The 17,419-nt window shown below is 41.2% G+C and overlaps 1 protein-coding gene across 1 annotated transcript in view; it reads right to left on the reverse strand.

Annotated features, from left to right (window-relative positions):
- The window catches only part of ANKFN1 (ankyrin repeat and fibronectin type III domain containing 1), a 160,134-nt gene that overhangs the window by 71,618 nt on the left and 71,097 nt on the right, over positions 1–17,419 (reverse strand). Inside the window, exons 6-7 of the mRNA XM_045983860.1 lie at positions 3,862–3,959; positions 1,410–1,500 (exon numbers count right to left, since the gene is read on the reverse strand). Coding sequence (XP_045839816.1) covers positions 1,410–1,500; positions 3,862–3,959 — 189 coding nt within the window. The remainder of the gene's footprint in view (positions 1–1,409; positions 1,501–3,861; positions 3,960–17,419) is intronic.

Consider the following 17,419-nt stretch of genomic DNA (forward strand, 5'->3'; position numbering starts at 1 on the left):
AATCTATACAAAGTTCTTAGATTAATGCCCAGCGTGTAATATCTTATGTTGGCTCTGATGTTCAGAGGGATGCAGACAATGAAGGTGGTGGTGCTTATCCATAAGACAGGAACAGTGATGAAGCACTCATGTGAGGATTCAGTGAGACACTGATGAAAGCCCGTAACATGCCACCTGATTCATGGTTGATCCTAGGAAAAGGGCTGTTATAAAACATGAAAAGTACATAAATGTATACAAAAGAAAACTGAAGAGCCCACAATCTTTAACCCAAATATCCATTGTCAAAGTTTATAGTTATGTGCAGACAGGCCTATCTAATAATAATCAAACTCACAGCTTAACTATGTGAAAAAATTTTTTGCATTATGTTTTTACATAAAACCTAAAAAGTAAGAATTTCTTCCATACAATGCATTTTTTTAAACACCATTTTTAGTGGTTGCATTTTGTTCTATAATGCCACTGAGTTAATATTGGATATTTGTTCTCCCTTGCATACATGGTTTCTCACTGTATCGATACACTGCAACAGTGTGGATATTTGTTAATAATTATTTACCTGTGTTTGTTTCCTTAGGTTAGATTCTTAGATGTGTGATTATGGGGTAAAATAAATGATGGTTCTAATTATGGCAAGTTGTGTCCCCCAAAGGATGTAGCAGTTTGCACTCTTACAAGAAGCATATGGTACCATTTTGAACTATCACATTCATGAAGGTTCTTAAAAAAATGAAAACAAGTTCAGAGCAATAGGCTCACTATGCAGAAAAATCTATCATATGGTATATCTAGAGATTTCTTCTGGTTGATTAAATTTTCTGGTTATAGAGACTACTAAATATACCAGAATAAATTATTAATCTTCAAATAATTAGAAGAGGCTTTTGCTGGGGTTCTCAGCCACCACTACAATATTTGTAGCAGAGTGTGGAAGAGTGCCTTTAGTAGAAAGCATTTTCTTCTGACAGAATGTCAGGTAAGTAAGATTTGCTGTATCTCATTCTCCTATCAATTAGATGTGGGTGAGGAGGTGTGAGGAGAGCTAGAATGGGCCAGCCACTCCTGCCATGTCATTCACAACATCCCCACAAAAGCCTTGGGAAAGGAAGTATTTGACTCATTCTACAGATTCAGAATTTAAGGAACTTTTGAAGGCCACACAACTACTAAAAAGGTATCATGGGTATCAAATTTGGTCTTGCTTGTTCCAGATCCCCTCTCTTTTAATTCCACTGAGTTGCATTTCTGCAGAGGAGTCATTCTTTACATGGCCCAGATGCTACTCTGTGGAAGTCTTGTCAGTCCCAAGCATTGGGGAGAGGGAATGGCAACAGTACCCTGAGGATGGATGGAGGGGGAGTTGGAGCCTGTGGCCAGGCTTGAGCGAGTTCACAGCTACCACCTACTAGAAGGCGAGGCACATGCCGGTACCGTGGTCTGAGCAGGTCCCCATCCTTTCATGTTATAAGCCGAGACTTGAACAAAATACTGTTGGCCCTGAAAAGTATCAAACAGAGAGAAGGTATGCATTAGGAATTGTACTGAATCACTTTTACTCTAGAAGCAGATTCTTGTGTCTGATTAACTCATTGATCCACTGGGAAATCCGATAGCCATGCTTTAGCTTTCTACCTTTTTCTGACTATTACATTTATGTATATATACAAAGATGTGTACATACACATCTTTGGGGTGCCCTCAGTTTCTGTGAGCTTTCTTTTTTCAAAAATTGGAATGTCATAATTACCTTTCCTCCTCCCACTATATACACTAATTATTAAAAGTCACACACAGGTCTGCCAGGTTTACCCAAAACAGCAGGTTCTTACCTCTTTCTCCTTATTTTCCCCTCCCCCGAGGCAGTCACCATTACTTTTATTAGCTGATCGACTTGCTTTTAAAATTAACAAGTTACACTGAACATCTTTTCAGATTAGTACATCAAAGATCTGGTTCATTCTTTTAGTGGCTGCATAGGACTTCACTGTGGGCAAATACTGTTATTTATTTAAGCAGCCCCCCTCTGGTGAACATTAAGATGGTTTCCACATTTTGTGCCACAGTAAATAATGCTGCAATGAATATCTTTACTCAGCTATTAAAACTTTCCAATTCATTCTTTGATTTCATTTCAATTTTAAAACCATCTTTAAAACAATGGCTAACATTCTTTAATGTTTTATGACACTAAAAATTTAGGAGTTTTTTTTGTTTATTTAAAATCTTTTCAAATGTTTTGTATGACTTTGTATTTTTGCTTTGAGAAGTTATTTTTTCCCCCAGTGAACCCAAAGAGGCATTTTTGAAGCCAGTGTTTGATAAAACATTGCTTGTGAAAATTGTAAAATAGCGTTAGAGGTAAAAAACAAAACAAAACCAAAAACCAAAAAACCACCGCTTCTTTGTAGAGCTTTTGCTAGAAATTTTAATAATGTTGGCCTTACTGTATTATAAAGTTATTTTTTTAACATTAAAAATAGGTTTCTAGGTACTTCGAGGTTATGGCGATTCTATAGATTCTATAGAAGTGTCAGTCTCCTCCTAGGCTTTTATATGATTAGGATGGTGTCTGAATTGCGCTCATTGGACGACCAAATGGAAAAACTTAATCCCTATAAAAATTAGTTCAAATATTAGAGAAACTCACTGTGGAGAGTTTTCCATTTTTATCACAATATCACTTTTTCTTTTAAGCAAAGGAAATTCCCTGGGGTTCTCTTCTGGCCCTCTTCCATCATGTGAGCTATAGGGTTGGGAATCAGTCTTCTGCCGATAGCATCTCTTGGGGGCCACCCACTCAGGGGTTTGTTTGCTCTGGTAATCCACAGTTTTGGCCCCGGTGTAGACATGTGATTAGGACTAAAAGTCAAGATTCTGTGGTGGTGACCCAACCACCAAGAATTCTATTAGAATAAGTTGGTTCAAACTTGAGATGCAACCTAGTACAGCTTTTTAATGTTGGGTTTCAGCTTTACACTTTACAGATAACCATTTTAAAGGACTAATCTTTTAGGAGAACAGCAACAAAAACAAAATTGTCTCAGAGAAGGGTCTAAGATATTAACTATTTGAACTGGTGCAAAAAAATACAGGTTTGACTTAAGCATACTTTAAAAACTTCTCATTAAAAATGATTTCGATGACTGTTTTGCTGCATTTTAATTATTTGAGGAGATAAAGGTTTGTTCCAGTATGAACTGATTTGCTCTAGATGTTTTTATTTTTTGCATTTCATGTGCTCATGTGGTTTATAGTTCTATAAATAATGTTTGAGTTTAGATTGGTTAAACAAATAAGCACAGTTTGTTCCAGTTTTTCATTCACAGTTTAAATTGGTTCAGGTTACTAAGAAATGTAGTGCCACCATATATAGTTTCTTTTCTGTGAAAGCAGATTTAGATTTTTTTTTTTAATCAAGGAAAAAGGATTTCTCTCAGGAAATTGTATGACTCCAATAGATGACTGATCTCAACCGAGGCTATGGGGGTGAGGGTTAGAGGAGGCTGTTATTTTTACCATCAGACAGGGAGTCAAAATTGGATCTCTCAGAGCCTTTGATCCCCCCCTGAAGATTAGACTGTGATCCAGAGAGCAGCAGCTTTCAAGGCTTGCATGAGGCCAGTCTTTTTCTGATCTCTGTAGAACATGGCAGCTTACAAAGTGGTTCATGCTGTCTGCTCACTCCTTTGTGGGGTTCAGATTATGGATACCAGACATATCACACTTAACGAGTGGCAGTTGTTCCCAGAGAACTGGGTGTTGGCAGTTGCTTCCAGAGGAGGCATTTGCTACCCAAATCCCAGCACAAACATCAGGGGCAGGGGAATGGGAAGCCTAATGGGAGGATCTGGCATTTACCGTTGTAAGTCCTGTGATCATGCATCTCAGGGTCTGCAAGTTTTCCATGATGATTTCTCCAGCCAAAGGACAAAAGTCTTTAGACATGCTCCATTCCACTGCAAGAAGAGACAGAAAGAGACAGCATGAAATTCACTCATACATCAAGAAGCATCACAGAAACTCTATCAAAAGTGTCTCTCAAAAAACAGGAAGTTTGGGGGCACCTGGGTGGCTCAGTTGGTTAAGCGACTGCCTTTGGCTCAGGTCACGATCCTGGAATCCCAGGATCGAGTCCCGCATTGGGCTCCTTGCTTGGCAGGGAGTCTGCTTCTCCCTCTGACCCTCCCCCTTCTAATGCTCTCTCTCTCTCTCATTCTCTCTCTCAAATAAATAAAGAAATAAAATCTTAAAAAAAAAAACCCAGGAAGTTTACCCTCTTTTTCCTGTATTGGCACATCTCACAATCTTCCTTGGGACAAGAAGTCAGTTTCTAAGATCACAATTATTTTTTAAAACTAGAGAGGAAAATAATTAGTCATGGAACGGTAATTAATATATCCTAGATATACATATGTGTATGTATCTGTGTACGTATGGATAGACACACACATGCTCAGACACACTATATGTAACAGTTCACTGTATGTAGAAGACAAGTTATTAATTACATGGGGAAAGTGAAGGTACACTAGGACATTCTTTTCTGTTAGCTGCCCAGGTCCGGTTTGGGCTTCACCATGCTACTGAAAGTGCTATTTCAAGGTCCCAGGGACGTTCTTGTTCCAAATAAAGAAGCTTCCTTTCATTTCTTTCTGTGTTACTGGACACTTTTCTTCTGGAAGTATTCTCTTCTTGTAATGTTCCACACACTACTCCCCAGGCTCTCCTTCTCCTTGGTCTTGTCTTCTGGGCTTTTTCATTGGCTTGTCTTCAGCCTGAGGATTTGGGGTTTGTGGCTGCACTTCAGTGCTCCCTCCACACCTGACATCCCTGAGGTAAGTGTTCATTCACAGTTCAACCTAACACCCAAATTCTTATCCCCCGTTTTACTGTGAGGCCATGTTCTTTCTTTCTTTTTTTTTTTTTTTTAAAGATTTTATTTATTTATTTGTCAGAGAGAGAAAGGGAGAGAGAGCGAGCAAGCACTGGCAGACAGAGTGTCAGGCAGAGGCAGAGGGAGAAGCAGGCTCCCTGCTGAGCAAGGAGCCCGATGCAGGACTCGATCCCAGGACGCTGGGATCATGCCCTGAGCCAAAGGCAGCTGCTTAACCAACTGAGCCACCCAGGCGTCCCGAGGCCATGTTCTTTTATAACATTTTCCACTGGTTGAGAAAATTGTGATCAGGAAGGATAAATTGTGCCTCATTGGTATACAGTGTCCTAAGTGACAGTTTACCCCTGGCAAGGTTTAAGGCAGTCCTTAAGCAGGAGCTTAAGGCACATGGAAGACAAGGCCTGCACATTCTAAACCTCATGATGACAAGCTATAGGATCTAAGATTTAAGTCATACTCCCTGTGACACTAAAGTACTTCAAAACGAATCCGAACCACCCATAAAGCCTGCTGTTTCTCTTGAGTCACACGCCCCTCTGCTTTAGGGCTGCTGCCCGTGTACCCTCAGCTTCTCCGTATGTTCTTAGGAATCTAATTCGTTTTCCTCATTCTCTAGAAATTGTTTTCCTAAAGTTCCTAGTGCTCTGATTGTCTGCAACAGCCTTTTCCTGGGACAGCCTGCTCTCTGGCCTTCCTGACATTTTGTAGCCTTCTTTCCCCTCAGTTTCAGTTGCACCCTTTCTTCCTATCTCCTGACCCCTTTTTCTGGGCTCTCCCTGGTTCCTCCTTTACTTCTCCCTTTGCTGTGATGTTCCTTGGGGGTTTGGTTTGGCTCTTTTCTTGCTCCATATGCTTATTCTGGGCAGTGACCTTATTCACTCTAATGTGCTAACAGTGGCTTTCAAAACTGTAATTCTAGGTCCAGTCTCTCTCAGGCCTCTTCTGAGGCCTAACTTCCTCCTGGAGATCTCCATGAGAGTGCCCGCTCGTACTTCTCTTTGCCAAAATATGTGTCTCCTCTTGTTTTTCAGTTTTAGCTCATGGCATTGCCATATACCCACTCACCCAACCCCAAATCTCAGAGCATCCTTGCTTCCTCTTTTTCCCCAGTTCTTCATGATCAGTTGATTACTAAACCCAGAGGTTCTGCTTTAAAATGTCTCCCATTAAGTTTCCCTCTTCCCCTCACACTGAACTTATTCTAGAGCAGGACTTAATAATCATGTGCATCAGTCTGCAACTTTTTTTTTTTTTTTTTGCAAGGAGCTGTAGGCCTGATTGATTAACTGATCAACTCTCCTAAGCTGATTTTTCTGTTCATCTTCTTATCTTTATACACAACCATGTAACACAGCATGAATTATATCTTAAAAATGTAGATCTCATTATTTCATTTCTCTGCTTAAAATCTTTTCATACTGTCCAGCTGCTTTCAAAATAAAATGAAATGTTAGGGTCCCTGGGTGGCTGAGTGGGTTAAGTGTCTGCCTTTGGCTCACATTGTGTTCTCAGTGTCCTGGGATTGAACCCTGCATTGGGCTCCCTGCTCAGTAGGGAGTCTGCACCTCTCTCTCCCTCTGCCCTCCCACCTGCTCATTCTCTCTCTCAAATAAATAAATAAATAATCTTTAAAAAGTTAATCCAAAATAAAATGAAAGGCATTTAATTAACAAGGCATTTTCTACTAACCTAATATCCTACCATGTCTCACAGCAAAGTCTTTTCTCTAATTCCCTGTTACCTGGTTATTCTGTGTACTTTTCTGCCTCTGTGTCTTTTGCTCATCTTCCAACCACTGCTTGGTGAAACTCTACTAATCTGTTGGAATCTAGGAAAGTTAACTCTAAATTCTCAGGAATAATTAAATACACCTGTTTCTATGCTCCCAAAGCCCTGTATTCATATGAAAACAAGATTTATTACACATATATTATGCCCTATTGTATGTACCTTTTCTCTTGTTAGACTGGGACAAATCTGAGAATAGGAGAAACACCTTTCCCTCTCTCCTCTAGTACATTGATTTGTGTCTGGTGCATAGAATGTGCTTCCTAAATATTTTACAAATCAAATATATACAATTTGATTACATGCATGGACACACATACACACACCCCCCCCCAGGACAGACAGGTTTTTCCAACAAGGAGGTATTTTTCTTCCTGTGAATCCTCTCCTTCTCCAGTCCCTTGCCCTTTGAAGCTCTGAGACATGTTGTAAAATGTTAGAATCAAATGATTAAGATTATATGTTAAATCTCACATTAGGCCTACACTTCCTTACAAATATATATTCTAAAACATTTACTATACACATTATATATATATCTATGTATGCATTTTTTTTCCAAAATATTTTATTATGCTTATGAGTTACTAGCTCTGAAGAAACCAAATCTCTAAAAGTCAGCTTGGACTTACTGTTGCATATAACTAGCTAAAGAAAAAAAAGGAAATCACTGACGACCTCACAAACAAAACAAAATGAAAATCAGCAATAAATTTGCGAGGATATTTAGAAGCAAGGAATACAGAAAAATTCTGTAAACAGAAACATCCCTGGTCACCACTGAGACATGCATTATTGACTGATGTGGAGGAGCTCCAAGTGGAAAGTGAGAGTCAAGGGTACGGATTCAGGGGGGCTTCCTAAATAAAGAATTTGGGATTAGTGAGAGTACCTCCAAAGGATTAATGACAAGTTTCTTGAATATAAAATATTTAAAATTTGAAAGAAACTACTGTTTAGTAACAACTGTTCATGTTCTATTGAAATGTGTTTTACAAAACACGTTTCAGGTGGAAAAGAGGACCCTAGTTTCTTGAAAAACAAAACAAAGAACAGCTTTGTAAGGAGATATGGTCTCCTTAATTATTAATTATTAATAATTTCCATTATTAATGGAAAGTTTTAAGCATTTAAGTGTAATTAGATCTCATAACCTGAAAGAAGATTCACATGGAAGGGAAAAAATCCATGTTGGAATGGACAGTCTGTTCTGGGGCAACCAACAGTCTTTTTCTTCAATGTACTTCGTTGGGTTGGTGGACCCTTTTGACATGAAGAGAGGAGCTTGTGGTCATTTAAAAAAATGAGGGAGGGAAATAGAGTGAGCAGGAATCACTTTGAAATCCCACTGAGAATTCTAAGAAGGCAACTTAGCATGGTCTCTCTGGAAAGTTATGTGTAGGTAGTTTAAAGACTTACTATTAAAGCCATGAGAAAATCACTTATAAGCAGCTCTAAATCCCCGAAGGACTGGGGCCATGTATATGAAGTTTAAAACTGTAGAAGACTTACAATTTTAAGATAAAGATCAGGGCAACTGTTTCTACTTAGGTGTGGGAAATCGAAGCAGGGTTTAATCATGCAATGGCTCATAGCAGTTGAACATTAGCAAGAAAGGTACCAGACAAAACCTAGGTGTTAGTATTTCTTAAAATTTGGCTCTGGCTCAAGCTGTGATTCACTATATTTATATCAAATAACTATGCATATTTTAAATATGACGCTTTATTATTTTAACAATACTTCATTTTTATCTAAGCTATAGCAAGTAGAGTCATTTGGGAAGGAGAGTTCTAGCTGAACACCTCTATTTACTGGATAGCAGCTATAAAAACCACATGGTGAAAACTTAAGAAAAAGAGCCCCTGAAGTTCCAGCCTTGTCACCTGAAGTCTACAATGTGAGGAGAGAAGTCACAGAATCAGTGCAAAAGTAGAAAATTCATGACTGGAAGTGTTAGGATGCACAGGCAGGACAGTCTACAGCGACGGTATATTTCCAGCTTCATGGCATAAGCTCTGTGAATAATATACCCTGCTTTGGCCACTTACTCGATCTTAACTTTTCAGGCCAGTTTCTTGAGCAGTAAAGACCCCACAAAAATAAAGGCATGAAGAGACAACATTACAGGGGTGCCTGGGTGGCTCCGTCGGTTAAGCATCTGACTCTTGATTTCAACTCAGGTCATGATCTCAGGGTCTTGGGATGCAGCCTAAGCTTCTATGCTTAGTGTGGAGCCTGCTGAAGATTCTCTCTCTCCCTTTCCTTCTGCCCCTCCCCACTCATGCTCTCTCTCTCTGTAAATAAATAAATAAAGTCCTTAAAAAGAGATCAACATTGCAGTAGTGTCTAATTAATTTCTACTTAATTGATAACAAACATCGAAAACCTACTGTTGTCCAGCTTCTCCCTCAAAGCCCAGAGCTGCTTTCTCCTGTGCACACGTCAGAAGAAGCATACTGTAAGAGGTCTACTCTTGCTGCTTGCCCACGCCCTGCTCGAACCCCCCCACCTTTAGCTTTATGTCACTTGACCTCAGCCCCAGGTTTTGCTGTTTTTTCTCTTTTGGTATGCTCTCCTCTTCCCCAAAATTATCTTCCCCTTCATTCAAATGAGAGTGGTTCAAAGTCCCTTCCTTTCCACAGCTTTCCCTGATCTTCCAAGGGAAGCTCCTTTGCCAGTTTTACCATTCTGTCACACTGCACTTGCTTTATTGTTTTGTATTCATTTTCTAAGAGATCTGCCTCCTCTGTCTTCTGTTAAGTTCTTTGTGATCAGGGAGCGTGATGGATTAATTGCAGCTTACGAAGCACCTGTCTGGGCACGCAGGACAGCACAGGTGGCTCAGTAACTGGTGAGTGAATTGATTACTTGATTCTTGACTTTGGGGTGCTTCAGGTCTCAGACAGAAATCTGACGCTGATACATAAAGAATAAGAAGATAGTGTCAGGATAGAAAAAAGACAGAAAGAGCACAGAAGTTGCTTGAGCTGCCCAGTAAGTGGTTGAGATGGAGATTAATTCCTGGCCTCCAGATTCTCAGCACCCCAGACTCTTCACTTGTCTGTACTGCTGCTCAGTAACCAAAAAAATAAAAGTTTATTTCCTGTTCCCTATCAGCACTTCAATGGAACCAAAACGGCATTCTTACCGGCCACACTCACCCCGGCGCCTTAGCTAATGAACAGAATTTGGCTAGACTGCCCAGCCCAGCACCAGAGCATTATGAAATCCTCCCCGATCCATCTAATTGTGTAGTTTCTAACCTTTGAGGCCAACCATAGCACAAGAGGAAGAAAGAGGGAGTGAGGGACGTGCTGAGACACCCAGAAAGAGATCAAATACAGTCCTTTCTAGAGATGAGAAGATGTGTCTTGCCGAAGCATGAACCCACTCAACACTTGTGGGTTTTAAATTGGGAACTGACGTGAAAACTCTGGATCTGGGAATTCTGTTTAGCTCTGGCAAAATACGAGGTCAGAGCTGCTTGCATTTTTTATTTTAAATTCCCTTGATAGTCTTAGGAGTAGGGGCATGCATTACTTCCAAACAAGAATCTTTATTGTTTGCATAGCACACAGTCTTCCAGTTAATTAGAAAAACATTTTTTCCCCAAATTAAATTTCCCTAGAAAAACAATGATTTAAATTAAGGGCAAAGAATTTTTTTTTTTTTTTTTGACACTAGTAAAGCCTTCCTGCACCCACTACTTCTAGAAGATTAAAAGCAAAGTTGGAATCAGAAAGCTATATTCATTTATTTATGGTCAGATTTGGTAACCACAAAAATAACATGTCCCTATCTGGATATGGTGTGTACTGTCATAATTTTACCTGCTACATGACAGAGTGACACACAGATACTGACCAGAAGCAGGGATGTCTAAAATCCAGGGTTTTGAAAAGTGTGTAAGCACTGTAAGTAACCACAGTCTGATCTAGTTGCATTTTTATTTCCCTCCTATTATGGCTCTGGTCCAAATTTATTCTTTCTCTTAATCCCCTTGACCTTCTAAATGAAAGGTGTCATCATTTGTATGATTCTTATTATTACTAATAGTTTTTAATTCTCTTTCCAAGCCTACCATGAAATGTTTGTTGAATGATTACCAGTTCTCCAGGGGTCGAGGTGCTGCCGGCCTTCACCTTTCATGGAGCTTCACCTCTCATTTACTTTGGATACTTAACCCCGGGTGCCTCCAAACAAAACTGCCTTCAGTAATTTCTGCAGTTTCGGGCTCAGAAAGTCTGAATCATTGGCACCGTTAGGGTTAATGGAAGCAGAACTAATCCCCAAGCCTCAGCTCACATAGAAATCACTTTTCTCTTTACATTTATAGGATATCTTTCCTTGGTAGATTTACCTCTTGGTTTTCCTAGAACATTAAACAAGAGGTAGGAAGGTCACGGATTTACCACAAAGTACAGAGTGCAAAATCCTCTCATCATGGCACACTGAAAACGAGGTGGCATGATAGGGTTGGCTTTGAGAGGCGGCACAGATAGGGAGACGGACCATGTCAGGGCTTGGCTCTCAACCATGTCTGAATGGGATAAATGCAGCAGGGCGCCGGGGTTGACCCAGATAGCTTGCAAGAATGGACTGTTAAAATTTCAGGAATTTTGCAAGCTAGTGTTTAAGCACAGCCATCAAGAGAAATTAAATTATATGAACTTAAATATATTAAAGACAAAGACCAAATATACAAAACTCATTGCTCCCTGTTTTGCTGCTGTTTTGCTATTTGTGCTCTCAAGGTTACTGATATCTGTGGTACCTAAATAGTGGAAATAATACATAATGGTGCGCCAGTGCACATCTCTTTCCAGTCATTTCAGTGACATTACATTGGTAGCTTGAATTTGGCTAAGTTGGAATACTTACACCATAAAAATCAGAAATCAGGTCTTGATTTGTTTATTTTGTGAACTGTGAAGGTCAGGTAATGGCAAACTACAGTCCATGAGCTAAATCCAGCCTAAGTCTGGTTTCGTATGGCTCAGGAACAGAGGATGGTTTTCGTTTCTACATTTCTAAAAGGCAGTGGAACACACACAGAAGAATACGTGACAGAGACCATATGTGGCCCACAAAGCCTGACACATTTCCTTTCTGGCCTTTGGCAGGAGGAACGTGCTGATCACTGGTCCTGACTTAAGAAAGTGATCAAGAAAATGTCAGTAATTCAGGTTACAAGTTTCTCTGGCTGTCTATTGTGAATAGCACCAAAAAACCCTGCGGAAATATTCTTCTAGTACTCAAAAAATTGTTACATGACTGGACAGAGAAGTTGCCTTGTGCCACTGATGAATGAGTGGAGTTCCACCATAAATCTTTGCTGTTTCTCCATGTTTTACTTCCTTAAAGTAAATGAAAACCTCTAGCAACACTTAAATGGCAACTGTATTCACCCATTAACTGTGGCTACAGGCTGGCTTACAGATTCGAGAGTTTGATAAAAATAAACAAAAGCGTTTTGGGTTAATCAACAGGCTATAAGAAACTTACAAAAAATATTATATATTTTATTATGATGATTTGAAAATTGTGTGCTATATATCCTCTCTATCAGGAAAATGTATAATAGTCCTAGGTGGACGTATACACACACATACACAGGCACAGACACCTCCCCACCCCCTGCTGAGAGCCGGTTCATACACATTTACCATCATCCCACTGAGTGCATGCCCGGTGATTGCTCCGACAGACTCTAAGGGTGGATGTATCCTGACCAGCAGGGCACAGTGTCGGCGGGGGGCAGCAGATGTCTTAGGCACAAACTGGCGCGGCACACAGCCTGTGGGGTGGGCATCCATGGCCTTAACTGCAACCGGGATGGCAGAGTCAGGGCCTGCCCAGCAGAAACCTGCATGTTGACAGCAGGTAGGACAAAACATACCAGTTCAGTACTTCCGATGGTGTGAAAGAGCTCCACTCCTAAGCTGGATTACCTGGGCTTCATTATTATTATATTCTTTATTCTGCTTTATTATACATTAATACTATATTTTACTTCGTGATTCTCTGTGCTCTATGTTTGGGTACTTTTGAGACACTATGGACTGAAAATAGGCACATGGGTCATTAATTCAGACAGACTTTAAACTCTTCCTTTCTCCCTGGAACACTGCCATATCCTTGAGTTACAGGATGTCCAGAGAGATTTTCACTTGTTTTTGACTACTGTTCGAAGGCTGCAGTGGATGGAGCTGAACAATAGCACAGACTCAAAACCAAGTGACAGAGAGCTGAGCAGGACTGTCTCCCCTCCAGCCTTCCTCCCAGAACAGGCACCTCTTCCACAGGGGAAGGGCCCTTCTCCTGCTGAGCTTCCTGAGATGCTGAGATTTTTGTGTTGCTGTATTCCCAGGAGAGAGGCGCCCTTCTTGCCTGCAGGGATGAGCTCTGGCAAGCTACTTGACATTTCTAAAGGGCACAAAGGGAAGCATAGTATCAGCTGTCTGATTTATACACACAGAATCCAAGATATGTGGCCAGTTCACAGCTTTCTAAATCCTTCTGGGCCCCCATGGAATTAAAATAACCAGCTACAGGGGCAAAAGCAACCACATTCCAATCCTCCCAGCAGACTCAGCGTCTTCCTTTGGATGCTGGTGCTCTTTGCTGATGGGCTGTTCTTTCACGCTCTGGCTGTGCCCATTTCACCACCCCATGCTTCTCCTTATCACTTTAAGTGATTAAAACCCGTGAAGGCAGGACCCATGCCAGATGGATCTCTGGACACCCAACCCCCTCTCTGTCGTACAAGCATGGAATAGGAGCTCAGATGAGCAGGTCTGACTTCTGTGTGGATGCTAACAGGTCGGGGACAGTCCCTATAGTTACTTTGGTTTCCTGTGAACTACAAAATAAGGACTCCTTTGCCAGGCATTTAACCTAATTTCTGAGCCTTATTTCCCATGACTCCTTACATTTCCTCTGGACGGAAGGAAAGGAAAACTAACACTTAATGAAAATCTGCCAGCCTGTTTTATAGATAATTTCATCATTTCTTTCTTACAACAGTCCTCTGAGATGGACTAAGTCACTTGTTTAGCATCCTTCCGATTTAACCAGTGGCAGAGCCTGACTGTGTGAAACCCAAACTCACCTGCAGCTTCCTCTTGCGTCTGGAATCACACCCTTGCCTTTGCCCTGGCCGGCAAGGCCGTGGGGGACCTGAGCCTTCTCCGTCTTTCAGCCCCTGCCCCATCACTTGCTCTCTTCTCCCTGACTGTCTGGTCTTCAAACGTATCAGGCTTCATCCTCTCATGTAGACTCTTCATTTTGCCAGAAAGGTTCTTTCTCCTTTCTGACTTTCTGAGTTCTTTGATTTCATGAATATCCCTTCCTTTTCCTTCAGCAGTCAGTGTTAATGTCACTCCTGTGTATAAGCCTTCTCTGATCCCAAGGTAACGTGAAGTTCCTGTTCTGTCTTTCAGACCACCATATACCGCCCCTGTGGAGCACTATGTGAGCTCCAGGTGGACACCGACTGTGCACATACACAGCTGGCATATGCCACAGTGCAGCGGAGGGCGGTACGTGCTCACTGAATCCATGGCAGATTGTGGGCCAGCGAGGGTGCAGGGATACCGAGAGGCAAGTGATGTGGTCCGTGGTCTCAAGGAGCTTAGGGTTTCATAGAAGTTTACAGATGAAGACAGGAGGTTTGGAGAGTTTGAGTCTGTCTCAGACCAAAGTTCCTTCCCCATCACCATGCAGACTCTTAGGAAACAAGTTGTCTTTACAGCTTGATGTCTCTCCCATCTCCTCTTGTCAAAAACCTACCCAAGTGAGAGAGACCCAGGCTCCTTCCACAGGAGCTCACGCTCTCTGATTTCCAACAGTAACTGTATCTATTATTCTTCCTGACATGAATACTCTCTGTTTTGTGTTACAGTGACTTACGCACATGTGTTTTCAACTCTACTTGCACAATGTATTTCAAATTGGCCTCCTCTCCATTTCTTTTAACTCCATTATTGTCCCTCTTGTCCACATCCTCATTGTTCCACACGACTGTTTCAGAGCCCAACTGGTCTTTCTGCCTCTATGCCCAGCCCTCACCAATCCACAGAAGCCAGAATAGTGTCTTCAAAGCATGAATTCTATCACGGTACTCTCTATCACTTAAACCTCCTAAATGCCCTTGGAATAAAACCCTAACTCCTTAATGGAGTCTATAGCAGGAGTGGGCAGGTAGGACCTGCGGGCCAACTCCAGTCTATTGCCTGTTTTTGTACAGCCTGTGAGGTAAGAAAGGTTTCTATGCTGAGAAAAAAAATTAGAGTATTTTGTAACATGAAAATTATGTGAAATTCATGTCTCAGTGTCCATAAATAAAAGTTCACTGGAACACAACCCACTCATTATTTTGCATCGCGTCTTAACAGTGGAATTGAACAGTTGCAGTCCAAACCACCTGCCCACAAAGCCTAACATGTTTACTTACACTTTGTAGAGTTTACAGACCCCTCATCCACACAGAGTTATGACATGACTCCTTTCTGTGAAACTCCCTGTTGTTTTCCCAATTTTCCTTCATCTGCACTCTCTGCATCTCTAACTTCCCGAGTTATTTCTACCAGGTTCATCCTCTGCCTCACTCTTACACATTATCCTCTGTTGTTTCGTTGTTAGTATTTATCATATTATCATAATCTGGAAGTATTTATTAGTTTACTTGCTTATCCAAGAAAACATGAGCTACATGAGCTGGTCTGCTTTTCCTCACTGTATCCCCAGGACCTACAAGAGGATATACATAGGTATTCCAAAAATTGTGTGAAATGAGCATTTATCTTCCCTGTTAAGTTCCTCAGGGAAGACACTGGGTCTGACTCATTTCTTCATCCCCCACAGTGGCCCACATTGTGCCTTGTATGGAGTAATATTCCCAAAATAGCTCCTGGCCGAATAAAATGCCTCTTTCTCTTCCTCCTGGGATGGAGTGAGGAAACACTTGCTGTCAGCAAGACCCCAGGAAACAATCAAACGTGTGCAGCATTTTTTCACTTCATCCAAACTCCATTGTTTGAGAGCACATTTTAAGGAGGGGCCATAGATTCCAGCATATTCCTCAGGGAACTGTGGCTCTGGGTATATCAAGTGTCTGGTAGAGGATGTTTTCAGCTGATGGGGAGTTAGGCTAGGTGTTTTCTGATGATGGGAAAGAACCATTGGCCAAAGGTGAGTTTGGCAGATTTTCCTAAGAAAATTACTCTATTTTTTTTAAAGGTAATAGATTACCCTTAAAAATAAAGCATGTATAAAATATGACCAAAAAAAGATCAAAAGGAAGTCCTGAATTAAACAAAAACAGATAATGGTTTATAGGAAGCTTAGGGATCTTTAGAGGATCCTGGGAAGACGTCTATTAATATCTACCAGAGAACCGTACTTTACTCCTAAATATTTCACTTAATCCTCGTAACAATCCCACATGGTAGGTAGTATTTTTCTCATTGGACAGCTGAGGAAACTGAGACTTGAACTTTTAAACAAGGCTCAAGACCACACAGCTTGTCAGTGGAGAGTCTGGACTTGAACCTCTGTCTTGTCTGCTTCCCAAGCCCATATGAGGAGAAAGGGATAAATGGACTGGCAGCCATACTGAGGTCTTTTAAGTGAGAGAAAGCACCAACTGTGAAAAGCTTGCAGAAAGTATTTGCAATATTTGACTTCTGAGAGAACCTAAGGCAGGGGCTCCTGGTTGGCGCCTCTGTCCCTTTTTCCCAAGGGCCAGCGTTGTGTCTAATACTGTGGTTTCCTTGTTGTGGTTTCAAGAGAGAGAGAGAGTTGGGGGCAGTAACCATGGAGCAGAACAGGGGATTATACTGATGCTGGGACTGTGAGTCTCATGGAGGTGTTCTGTATTTTCATGTCAACTACATGTGGCTGTGGTGGCCAAGATAAGTACTGATTTAAAAAAATAAACAAACAGCAGCGTAAACAGTCTCAGAAGATTCATGTAAATGGTTGGCATATAATTTGAGCCTGTTCATATTCTATAACTCCACCTGTGCCAAATCTTCCTCCCTCTCCCTTCCACGATAGCCTATCTTGGCTCTCCCCAGTCCTGCTTTGCTTCTGGCTAGAGACACTGGGTCCGAGGTGAGAGAGGATGGATGACTTGGGAATGAATCAGCTCCACAGCAGGAGTGATCTCCAAGAGCCAAAGGAGTATGTGGGAGAACAGAAATAAATAAGAACGGACAAGACCACCTTGGGAGTAGTCAGCTACAGTCCTCCTCCCTTTGTCTCACCAAGGGGACTGTGCTGTTTGGCTGCTTCCCTTCTGTATTTGTCTTCACACTCTACTGCAAATTACTGAACAAGGTGCCTGATTGATCCTGAAAAATCCAATCTTTAGATTTTTCCCATCAAGGGAAACATAAGCCTTCTAGAGCTTCCCAGGGAGACAAAGAGTCCTGTCTTCCATTCCCAGACTTAGCTTCTGTTTCTGTGTGGATGACCAGAATGGCTGATGTTGAGCGCACAAACCTCAGTATGCCCACTTGGGAGTTCTTTACTTAGGGACCAGGAATTCCAAATGGACATCAGGGGATCAAAGAAAACCCTTCATATAATAAGCGATTTAAATGTATATTTCCCCCCATATCCCTATGAAAAGCTACACATTATAATGCACAATGCATATCCTAGCTTGAGCTTTTTTTTTTTTTAAGATTTTATTTATTTATTTGACAGAGAGAGATCACAAGTAGA

Source organism: Meles meles, chromosome 18 (genome assembly GCF_922984935.1).
Source record: "Meles meles chromosome 18, mMelMel3.1 paternal haplotype, whole genome shotgun sequence".
Taxonomy (NCBI): domain Eukaryota; kingdom Metazoa; phylum Chordata; class Mammalia; order Carnivora; family Mustelidae; genus Meles; species Meles meles.